Genomic DNA, 12,227 nt, shown 5'->3' on the forward strand with positions numbered 1-12,227 from the left:
TCTCTACGAGTATAGCGCAACGTCATCAATTTCCTATGGTCGATCGAGAGGCGATCACGCTGGGAAATAAGATTGATTCTAATAGGAAATATCCGGGAGAGACAAATAAACGAACGTGTTCTTATAACTACACGTATCGGTTCCGTCGATCCTTTCGCATTTTATTCTTTCCTTTTTAATTTAATTTAATGTACTCGTTAAAAAAGAGCCAATGCCCGCATTTTTTCTCGTTTCCTTTTCATCAACGAAATCGAGGGTATTTATATCGATGATTTCGCTGAACGAGCGAGCGATAAAAAAAAATCGTAATCGCGTCTAATAAAATCTTACGCATATTTCTAACGATATTTATGTAGGTACGTTTCTCTCGTTCTATATGCAGAGTGCGTTTCGAAGGCATTGCGCTAGGTCACGCGCTCGATCGTGCAAATTACGCGTTCGAATCGAACGCGTTTCTTACATCCGTGCTCCCTTTCTGCCTTTCATCCTCGTAACCGTGTCGATCATGCCGATCGACCGTTCGAACGAGCACTCGGTATAGTCTCTCTTGACTATCGTCGGTATCGTGATCCTTTCACTTTTCGATCGCGCCACAATGTATCGCTCTACCCTTTGAATGTCTCTCCTACGGCGAGAGGCTATCTCGTCGGGAAATATTTAAACGTCGGATAATATCGCGTCGCTTAAACTTTCGAACGAGCGTTCTCGGCTTAAAACGTTTAAACGGTTAAACATACCTGCATAAATATATATGGCCAATCGATATAATTAAAAACGTTTTATACGCATTTACATTCAATAAAAGGAATTTGAAATTTCTTCTACGTTAATGCAACTAGGTCTTATTACGGAGCATAGTTTACGAGAGAATACGTTTGCGCTCCCTTATCGATAAGAATAACGCAGTGGTGGGCCGGCGACGAGAGACGAGAGGAAGAACGTTAGATGGAGAAAGAGGAATCGGAGAAAGAGGACGAAGGTGGAATTCGTTTGGCGGATCTTCTCACGCGTTTTACCAGCGAGACGAGTTCTTCCTCGTCGTTGGCGTCCGAGGCAAGAGCGATTTCTCTTCTTAATCGCGACGTATGTCCTCCGGTCTTCGTCCTTGGAAGTAAGAACGTTCAATGAGCACCATACGCAATCCTCGATAACCCCTTTGATTAGAGGAATTCAGCAAGAAACGTCGAGACGGCGCCAGCCAACGCGTCGCTGAGAAAAAGCGGTCGAGTGAGGAGTTCTAATGCTCGAATGCCAATGCGTTTATTTATTTCTAAATAGCATAACCGTTCGGTCAGACGGTGTCGACGGTTATGCCAATCACCGTGCCGTCTATACTTACTACGTATACCGACAACGCGGTTATTCGTTGAAACGATTAAACGATCTTGCGTTTCTCCAATCGTAAATGTACCAACGCCACCAAAGGCCTTTGCTATCGGGACAACATTCTTTATCGTTCCGACGTTCGCACAATGTTTAAACGTAGCTTTCGTTTAATTCGCCAACGAGCGTCCTCGTTAAACCGAACGAAATAAATCGAGAGCGCTCGAGTGCCGTTTAAAAGTCTTCCTATGTATCTCTCTGTTTATGTATATATAACGATCGACGGCATTTATAACGTTCTTGTAAATCATTTTCCAACAAAGCATGCTGCCACATTAGGTCCACCGACCTACCGTAATTACACCGGTCTTACGAACACCGGCAATTTTATTGTTAGTATTTCAGTATCGTCGATAGCATCGCGAGCAATTAAATCAATTATCAGCAAGCACCGTCCGTTTCTGGTCTAGAACTACGGACACATTGCAACGAGTCGAGTCGAGTGATGGCAGGTGGATATCGTCGGTATAGTATTATGTCGTGAGAAAATATGCGATTAATTTCCTGCTCCGCGAGTTTACCGGCGCGCGGTCGATATACGAGCCGCAGAAGCAAGAACCGTATACGTCTGCGCGATGACACTACGTTAGAAACTGCCGTACACCGTCGTCTCTCTGCGTTCGCCGCTTTGCTGTCGTAAACATTTGTCCAAGAGATTCCACGAATAAAGTAATACGTTCGTGCGACCGTTCCTTAGTTGTTTTCTTTTTTTTCTTTGTTTTTCTCATCGCATTCGATCGATCGGAAGGTTTTGAAAGGAGACCTGGAAAATCAATATCTCGGTCCCTATTCAAAATAATGTAAACATCCGATCTCACGTAGATAATTTATTATATACACATACGTACGTACTAACGTATAGCGATAACGATAAGACATAAATTGAGAATGAAAGGTCAAAATCAACGACGTATTGTAATATATAGTTCGAAGAAGAAAAGAAAAAGCGCCTTTATAACCACGTTAATTTTACAAGGCCACCGTAGATCGACAAACTTTTACACGTTGGAAATTATGAAAGGATTTCATTGTAAATTCACCGCGTGCCGCGAGATAAAACAGGCAGTTCTTAATTTCAGCCGTGCGTGAATAATGCCAAGTTAATGCCACGTAGTGGCATATCTCGAAGTTCAGAATAATTGACTCGAATCGAGCTGTATTCCACGCGAAAGAGATAGAGAAAGAGAGAAAGAGAAAAATAGAGAAAGAAAGAGAGAGCAAAATAAGAGGATTACGAAGTGCTTTCGTAAGTGGTTTCTCTAGCATCCATCTTCCTGATTATGAATGAGACTCGACGTGGCGCGCGAGTTACGCGAAGAATTGCGGATAATTTTTCGAATATGTCGGTGAATCTGAAAGGTCTTATTGACTTCGATGATAATTTTGTATAGATCGAATCACGAGATTTGCGAATCATTGCGATCCGCATCGCCAACGACGTCTTCGTCGCTGTCTTTGTCGCTGTCATCTTTGTCGTCCTCCTCTGTCGTCGTCGTCGTCGTCGTCGTCGTCGTCGTCGTTATCGTCAGGCGTCGTCTATATTACCAAGGCCAACCGGTACATCTATCGTAAGAAGATGGGAACACGATGAGTTATCCGAGAAGCAGGTCGGAAGAAAAGATGGATGACTCGTCGTGGCTATTTAAGCCATTCAAATAGCCACCGTCTGTGTCTCATTAAGCTCGTTGGACGACGTCTTCGATTATTATTTAATTAACGAGTATCCAAAAGAGTAAAGCTTGAATAAATACGAACGTAAATATAGACGTAACGCGCGTGTGTGTATGTACATATATTTATATACCGACTGAAAATTCACATCCTTCCGGAAATTAAATAAGATGTAAATAAGATACACGCTATATTTATATAAACGTAAGTATTTACTTATATATATCGAATGCGAGATAAAGAAAATGGCCGATTTCACGATCACCTTTCGATCTTTCTCTTTCTCCCTCTTTCTCTCGTACATGCTAACAACTTGGATTTACATCGATCCAAACGATAGTTGTAACTCTTCTAAGAGGACGGTTACACGGAAAAGGCAAACTCGAGGAGAGTCCTCAACTCTATGGTGAGAGCTCGCGATGGCCGAGTTGAGCCTGAATCCTATCGGAACGTCGTGGAATTTAAGAACTCAGTATGGGTAACACCCGCCTCTAGTACAACCTCCTCTCCTCTTCTTCCTTCTTCTCTCCTCATCCTCCTCATTTCCTCTCGTTGGCACTTGAGGCAAGAGTAAAGAGCTAAAGAGACGAGCCCAGCTGCATTTGTACTCGAACGCGTTGTCCGCTTTAACACTCGCGAACACCGCGGCGTGTCGAGAATGCGGAAAGAACGAGAAACTTCTCTTTCTCTTCTACTTTTGTATTGCGCACACATACATACATACATACATATATACCTAAGTACACGCGTAGAGATACGTACATATGTGGGTATGTGTACTTATGTACGTACGATGCAAGTAACTCGAGACGCGCGATGCGATGGCTCTTTGGAAAACCGCGCGAACTGACCAACACTCGCACACACGCACGTATATACACATGTACGTTCTAGGATCCTCTCCAAGGGTAGGTAGATTGTATTTGCTCTTATCAAGATTCAAAGGCTTCCTCGGTTAACAGACTCCAGCAGCCTCTAGGGTTACCACGCTCGCGACCGTATATAACGAATAAATGTACTCCGTCCTCCTTCCTGCCATCTCCTTCTAGCTCGTATTATTAACGCCTTAATGTTCCACGGAATGGGACATTTTAAATGTTTTATGAACTTGTTCTACGTTCCTACGCGCGATCGCTTCGTAGAGTCCCTATGAGAGAACTATTTGTCGGATTTGCTCGTATCATCGATAATTCATCCTTTTCATATTACGGACCGTAACGATTCTTTTCATTTCGCATCGAGCGTGTAATTAAAATATGCTATAGTAGAGCGATATTAATTATTGATTTTTTCATTTCTTTTTTTTCGTTTCTTTTTCTTTTTTTTCAGATACGATACTCAAGGGTGTGTCTTGCGGGATTACTATCGTGAAAATAACTTTTCGTAGAGCGAGGAACTTTTTTTTGTCTTTCTCTCTCTTTTTTTCCTTTTTTTTCTTTTTTTTTTAATTCTACGCAAAGTTCCATACTAAGAATGATGACGTATGATTTATTTCATTTTCATCGATGTAACATCGTTCGCTGGGAAAGCAATCGTCGATCGTCCGTTCATATAAAATCATTACGGTGTTTCCTCCTTTTTTTTCTATTGTTTTAAAAGCTATACGACACCAATTTATGTGGACACGCCCTATGCTATGAACATAAATTTCATTTTATTCTCTTTTTCAGAACGTTTTCAGCCGCTACCGGTCGCGATGGAATCTTCTCTCGATGGTTTAATTTTGTGTCGTATACGCAACCCGTATGCCATCCTCTTCGCATCGAATTTATCCGTGGTTCGAGCTACGTGTTCTGGCCGCAACAGCTCGATCTTCTCTGCGGTAAGAGAATATTCTCTTTTACGATCGAGAAATTGAAAATGCATTTGCATTTCTCTCTTGCGGATCGGATAGTCGGATAGTGTAGAGTTTGATAAATAAATAATGTATGTATGTACGTACGTATGTGTATATATATATATATATATATATATATATATATATATATATACCTATCTACCTATGATCTTTCGAATATTACAGACGATTAAATATCGACGAGATATCAACAAAATTCTAGGTAATCTTTTTTTCTTTTCCCCATATAAAAATCGAGCGTATTCATCGATATGACATGGCGTTTAAGGTGATATTATGGTTCGTGAAAAGTCACGATCTTTAACGTCTACGATACCATGTGAAGATTACCTCCTTCTCCTTCTTTTTCTTCTTTTTCTTCCTCTCCTTCTTCTTCGTGCTAACGACTTTCCAAGAACGATCTAAATCACGAGTAAAACGTTGAACTTTAGCGATCGTTTATTGGCACTGACGCTTCTTTCAACGTCCACTTTAATGATAGGTTTATGACGCTACCAAAGATAATAACCGACGACCCCGCTGTAAAAGAGTAAACCATCGACAATGTTGTAACGTAATTGTTACTTTCGAGTCTCACACCTTCGAGATAATCCATCCACGGTAATATCACCTTCTCGATAACGTCGCGTTTAACACCTTCGCATAATCACTGGTAATAGTTAGCTATTTGCATTAAGGCAATATTACTTTATCAATACTTAGATTGAAACGAACGGTAAGGTTGCAGTTAACGAGTTAATAAAATTTCATTTTCTATCTTTTCTCACGCATTCAAATCGTTTTCTTCTACCTCTAGTTATCCCTCGAATACAGCAATGTTGAAAGTTTCGCGACAATAAAAAATAACAGTATTTTGGATACTTTGAATGTTCATCTTACTATTAATAGATAACGGTGACTCAATCGCAGACTAGGCGTTTCCTTGACTCCGTCTTTAAATTTGTCCCATCGACTCATCGTACTTCCCATCGCTATCGTTAAATCACTAATTGAAGACGTAACTGTTAACGAATATATTATGATTATCTTATTACGCAAATTTTTCGAGCAGGTTTAAATAAGAAAAGAGAAACCAAGAAAAGATTAGATTACGAACGACGAAAATATTCGTGACGAAAAATTATATTCCGAATTGAAAAGAGAACAAGAACGCACTGTCTTTAAAAAGTTGAGATAAAATATTTTTCTAAATTATTTCTCGTCTTCCTTCTTCTAATACGAAATATATAAAACGAATCTAAATACACGTCTAAACGGCTCAAACGCTTCCGAGGTAATGAGTCGTAATTAAGAGACCTCGTAGTACAAGCTGTTGACTGACAATGACTCGACCTTTCGTAGGACGATATTTACAAGAAACGACGCGTCAAGGTTATCTTCGATCGTAATACGTATTTATCTTTATCGTCTTCAAAACAGCCCATTGTATTTACTACGAACATATAAATTCGACGTAACGAGAATAAAAACAAAGAAAAAAGAGAAACAGAAAGAAAAAGGAAAAAAGAAATATTACGCATCGAAGAGTAAAGAAGACATCTGTACGATCAAAGTCAACGCGCAAATCTTTACGGTAGGTCAAGATTCACCTTGACTCAATGTAGGAGCTAATACATATATTCTGGGTCAAGCGTGACTCATTGGCGACGTGCTTACGAATCGGTAGGCATGGCTATAAATTTCGCAAGACTATATTGACTCAGCTATGCATCCACGATTATTAAAAACACGTTAGAAAGAAATGAAAGAGCTCGAAAGCAACCTATCTTTTAGCTTTCACACGACTCAAGGTTACCGCTCGGTGCTATTACACGACTTCGTTACGCATGATGGACGAAATAAAAGGTACCGCGATGGAATGCTATATTGATTACGGTTCGTTAAGAGGTATCGTGGAAGGTAGCCGAGTTGATTACCGACATTACATCGGCACACAGATCATTTTCCTAAAGCGAGAAGAATCTCTCTCTCTCTCTCACTCCCTCCCTCTCTCTCTCTCTCTCTCTCTCTCTCTCTCTCTCTCTCTCTCTCTCTCTCTCTCTCTCTCTCTCTTTTTCTTTCCACGTTGAACCAAGATCGCAAGCGATGATTTCGAAGAGGTTAAAAGAGGGCGATTCGAGGAAGGTCTTTGCGGTCAAAGCAATTCTTCAGAAGGAAATCATCAGCATCAGTGTGGCATAAAATAGCAATGGGATATCATTACCGATGCGACCGGTCGCTTTTAGTCTCTCTCTCTCTCTCTTTCTCTCTTCGTCTTTTTCCTCTTCTTACTAATCTCCTCTTTTCTCGTCACCATCTTCCCACTATCTCTCGTATCCTTGTCCTTGTCTCTTGCACGAATAGCTTTACGAATAAGCCAGCAATACTATGGAGCTCTTTCTATGATACGGTAAGCCATGTCGTACGAAAGAAACTATCGAGTCGAAGCAATACTAGAAACAGGCTCCCCGTCGTTCGACGGCCCTGGACCAATGGAAAGTCCTTCGTAAAATCCAAGAAATAATATCGACGTTCCTGTAATCTACAAACGGAGAATGCATTCCTTGGAAAGCGACTACAAACGAAGAAGGAATCGTGCGATATCACCAACGAAGACGAGGACGTAGCACGAGAAGAAGCATTTTGTGGATCCTAAGAAGGTCGTCTGGACGTGACTCTTCGAAGCTACGGCTCTCGATCTCTTGGAACTCTTCTCTTATCGTTCGTTGAACGTACGAACGGATTCCTTGGAAGCAACGATCATCGTGAGAGCAGAGATTCGTTTGTTTCCTTTCCAAGTACGTAAGTATTTACGTGTTCACTTGACAGACGTCGTGAAAATGATTAAACTAAATTAAATTAACAAGAACGACGGACGAAATGTTATCTTTAAAATGTCGTCATCTACGCCGAAGTTTATCCATATGTTCTCTTCGTTTTGGAAAAGAAAAGTATTTCGACGTAGCAAGACCAGAAGTAACTGTTTATCAAAATCGAGGATTTCGTGGATCCAATATATTTCTCTCGAAATCAATGAAAATTTCGATACTCGGTGCTAACAATGAGACCGGTATTAAGTCAACTTTTTTAACGATAAGATATAAACGTGATAACGATACATTAATAGTTAAGATCGAATTAACCTACAAGACGTTTTATTCAAGCGCAATTTCGCGTAATATTAAAGGTAGATTTTTGTCGCTACTCCTGAAACGATCCTCCTTGATCGACGAGATTTCGCTATACGATAAAGAGTCGACGGACTATCTCGCATCGGAGCTCAATCAGGTTGACACGAGATGCAAAGTCACGACGTATCCGCACAACAAGGAATCCCTGACGCAAACGCTGCAGGACGCAAAAGTGGTCGTTCTCGTAGCTGGGAAAAATCTTAAATACGAATCGACACCGACGGAATTACTCGAGTCAAACGCCGAGATCTTGTCGGATTTACTGCCGAACGTCATTAGAAGCTGTCCTCGGGTAAGCGGCCAGAACGACCACGGGGTGAAAGATACTAACAAAACTGACAATCTTAATTACGATGCAAATTGCTTGCCAAGCGTGCGAGCATCTCTCTTTCTCTCTTTCTATTAGTATCTTTCTCGAGCAAGTACTCGCATCTTTCTCGCGATAATTTCCTAAACGACGTCGGATCGATCCGTCGACGAGATCGCGAGACGATTCTACGATGCAACGATCTCTTTGTCGGAATATCTTAGTACACGTTCTTCCATTTAAACGTACACATACATATATACCTGTTTACGTATACAGGTGTGTATACAAATATAGTATACACACATAGCTCACGTATCTTACGCAGAAACTTCGACATAAACGTTAGATAAGATTTATTTACTCGTTCGATTTCTTCGACTCTAATCGCAATAGATATCATGCTCTCTTTCTCTCTCTCTCTCTCTCTCTCTCTCTCTCTCTCTCTTTCGTTTTCTCTCTTGAGAAAGAGAAAGTGTCAGAGAGATCTGTTTGATTAACATAAAGTTTTCGATGTATTATATCACCGAAGAGAAAGGGAATCCCTTTAACAACGTAAGTACATCGCTTCGATGAACCGTATCCAATTAAACTAATTTAACCGTGCATTAACTATTCCGATCTGAAACTCTTCCTAGAACGAATCGTCCCTTCTACCCGTTTTTCTTTTTCTCCTTCCAACGAAACCACTCGATTCGTCGTCCCTTCCAAAGTGAGTTGAGAGCTCGGATCGATTCGTTCGTTGCTCGTTAGAAACGATTCAAGTGTAACCTTTTAAACGTACTCGACTCGATGAGTTTACAACGAAAGGGGGATCGTTTAGAAAACGATCTTTACTTTTTATATTCCACTCTATCAATTTCATTGTACCGTCATTACTTTATATCCTAATGAGAAACGAATCGTAGATAGTCACGTTACCCATTTATTTTCACGAACGATTTGAAACGTTTTCTCATGGCTCGTGAAAAGAAAAGAAAAGAGAAAAAAAGAAAAAAAAAAGAAAAAGGGAAAGATTGAAAAAAGAAAGAAGGAAAGAAAGGAAAAAAAAAACAAAAAGATTGCTTCGTTTCCAGTATGTCGGCTCTTGGCCAAGCAAAACATTTTTAATCTTCCCGCTCGTGTTTATCCTACCGAGGCGTATGCGCGAGCGTCTGGCATTTTGCTCGTGAAAAGATGTGGTCGGCAGCGAAAGTACGTTGTACGGCCGAATAATGGCCAGTCTTCGTGTTTTATGTACGACCGAACATCATTTCTTATGTATAGCGGTTGGCCTCGGCTTTTAACGCCCTCGCAGCTTCATTAATTACGCCGAAGCTGTTTTCGACATTCCTCCTCTCGACACGGTGTCTCGACAAGGACAAGGATGTCGCTCGTCGATCGTCTTCCATTTTTCTTCTCCCACCACATCTTTTCTTTCTTTCTTTCTTTCTTTCTTCCTTTCTTTCTTTCTTTCTTTTGATTTTTTTGTTTTTTCTTTACCAAAACCAATGACGCGTTTCTCATATCCTCTTTATCCTCTTTGTTCTCGTAAACGAGAAACATCGTGAGATTTATATTTTTGATTATTTAATATCAACAATGTCGCTTTAATAAATATTCTTTCCTTCTACGGATATAAAGTTTTTAGATCGAAATAAAACTTTCGTGTCTTTAAAATTCGCGTGTCATTGTACCGTGCGAGCAATGTAAATTATAACGTTATTTTATCGCGTTTATTCGATAGATATTCAAACGAACGAATAATCATTTTGTTTTCATTACAGGCGATGTTAGCGATCGCGATGCAACCGATTAATAGTTTAATACCCGTAGCAGTAGAAATGTATAAGAAAGCTGGGATTTACGAATATAAACGTATCTTTGGAGTGAATACGCTCGATTGCGTAAGAGCAAATAGTTTCGTCGCAAAAATGGTTAATATAGCACCGGAGTGTGTGATGGTGCCGGTTATCGGAGGATGTTGTCCGTATACACGTATCCCTCTCTTCTCGCAAATGATACCACGCGTTTTCTTATCAGCGGTTATTGATTTTGATAAATATTCAACGAGCAACTTTTACAAGAGATCGATAAGACTCGAAAAGGATCTTAAAAAAGTAATTGCTATTTTAGAAAGATATGAAGGATTTAACCAATTTCGTGAGAGAAGCTGACGAAGAAGTTTCAAAAGGATATAATGGACAAAACGTTTCGGTATATGCATCGGCTTTTGCCATCGCTAGATTTTGCATTTCCCTTTGCAAAGGTACGATCAATGATGAAAGAAAGATTACGAGGAAGGATAAAGTATACGACGATAATAATTAATGATATTGTCGTTAGCGATACGACAACAAAGTGGAGTAGTGGAATGTGCTTACGTTCGTTCCTGCGTGATACCGGAAGTGACGTACTTTGCTTCCCAACTCGAATTAGGTCCAGACGGTATCCAAAAGTACCTTGGTATCCAACCTCTTAACGACGACGAATGTAAACTGTTGCTCGACGCGATACCTGTTTTAACAAAAGCTATTAGTCAAGGCGAGGTAATCGATAAATTCGAGAAAGTTGTGTGTGTGTGTGCGCGTGCATGCGTATGTGTACTTGTAAAAAACCGTTCTATCGTTTATTAAAAATTAATTTCTAATAACTATCTCGTTTATTCTTAAACAGACATTAGCTCTTGGATCTAAATCGTCATCGGAAAAGTGTCCCATCTATCCCGACGTTTGTCATCGTGCGTTCACACCGACTCACATTCGTCGAATTTGATCGAGATTTTATAATCTTGTATAAATAATCGTAAAGGATACAATAAATATATATATATATATATATATATATATATATATATATATATGTACGTCATAAAGGCAACCAAGCGATTTATCATTTATTCCGTTATACTCTAGACGCGCGGTAACTGTAGCAATCTCATTTGCGATATCTATGCGAATTGCGGTTGGAAACGTCATGGAAGGCACGGTTCGTTTGGAAATCGATTCAAGCGACGCAGTTACGTGAGGAGATTGGTTGATGACGCTCGATGGGTACCGTAATGACACGATGATTCGTATTCACGTGCATACATATTATATACATATGTATATCTATACATGAAAGACAAAATATATATCGCGCGAACTAGAAAGGTAGCTTTTTCAAATTGAAGAAAATTCATACCTACTAACAGAGAGAGAGAGAGAGAGAGAGAGAGAGAGAGAGAGATACGCAAGAACTTCATTCCGACTATTATCCAGTTTTTTCCTTTTAATACTTAATTTCATCTTGGAGACGTCCATCTTCGAAAGAAGCTATGACAAAGATACCTTCTCTCTCTCTCTCTCTCTCTCTCTCTCTCTCTCTCTCTCTCTCTACGTTGCGATCGCATCTCAGGGTCAGTGCTCTTTCTCTCTTTCTCTTACTCTTTCTCTTTCTCTTTCTCTCTAGATAGCTTCACGTCCAGCTTGGCTCCGCACGTGTATGAAAGACGCAGTAAATGACTTTTTCTACCGAGTCGTTTTATGCTCCTCGCGGTTTACGATTACACCATGTTCGTGGCCGCGCGTGTGCCCTAATGACCGTGCTTCGGTCTTTTTCCTTCCTATGTCACACATACATATTCTCTCCCTTTCTCTCTCTCTCTCTCTCTCTCTCTCTCTCTCTCTCTCTCTCTCTATCGCTCTCTATCGCTCTATCTCTTTCTTTCTCTTTCTTTTTCTTCCTATCTCTGTTATACACACTTCGAAGCAATCTTAAAAGACGAGACCGTCGATTCTCCAGTTATACCTTTAGCTTCCTCTCCTCTTTTCTCCTACCGTGGCCTCCTTCCTTCGGGATTGTTATTACCGATTGT

At 40.3% G+C, this 12,227-nt stretch overlaps 1 protein-coding gene across 1 annotated transcript; it reads left to right on the forward strand.

The window, feature by feature from the left end:
* Positions 1–7,771: 7,771 nt before the first annotated feature.
* Positions 7,772–11,143, forward strand: LOC127067321 (malate dehydrogenase, mitochondrial-like). Its single transcript, XM_051002118.1, has 6 exons — positions 7,772–7,961; positions 8,079–8,374; positions 10,156–10,413; positions 10,505–10,637; positions 10,715–10,917; positions 11,045–11,143. Exons 1-6 carry the CDS (start codon positions 7,772–7,774, stop codon positions 11,141–11,143), a joined length of 1,179 nt encoding a protein of 392 aa, XP_050858075.1.
* The last annotated feature ends 1,084 nt before the right edge of the window (positions 11,144–12,227 follow it).

This window comes from Vespula vulgaris, chromosome 1 (genome assembly GCF_905475345.1).
Source record: "Vespula vulgaris chromosome 1, iyVesVulg1.1, whole genome shotgun sequence".
Taxonomy (NCBI): domain Eukaryota; kingdom Metazoa; phylum Arthropoda; class Insecta; order Hymenoptera; family Vespidae; genus Vespula; species Vespula vulgaris.

Bases quoted from the DNA above. Each gene is read 5' to 3' on its own strand.
- LOC127067321 (XM_051002118.1), top strand. From the start codon at position 7,772: ATGTTATCTTTAAAATGTCGTCATCTACGCCGAAGTTTATCCATATGT. The intron at 7,962-8,078 runs GTATTAAGTCAA...GTAATATTAAAG, and splicing joins CGGTGCTAACAATGAGACCG to GTAGATTTTTGTCGCTACTC. The intron at 10,638-10,714 runs GTACGATCAATG...TATTGTCGTTAG, and splicing joins TTGCATTTCCCTTTGCAAAG to CGATACGACAACAAAGTGGA.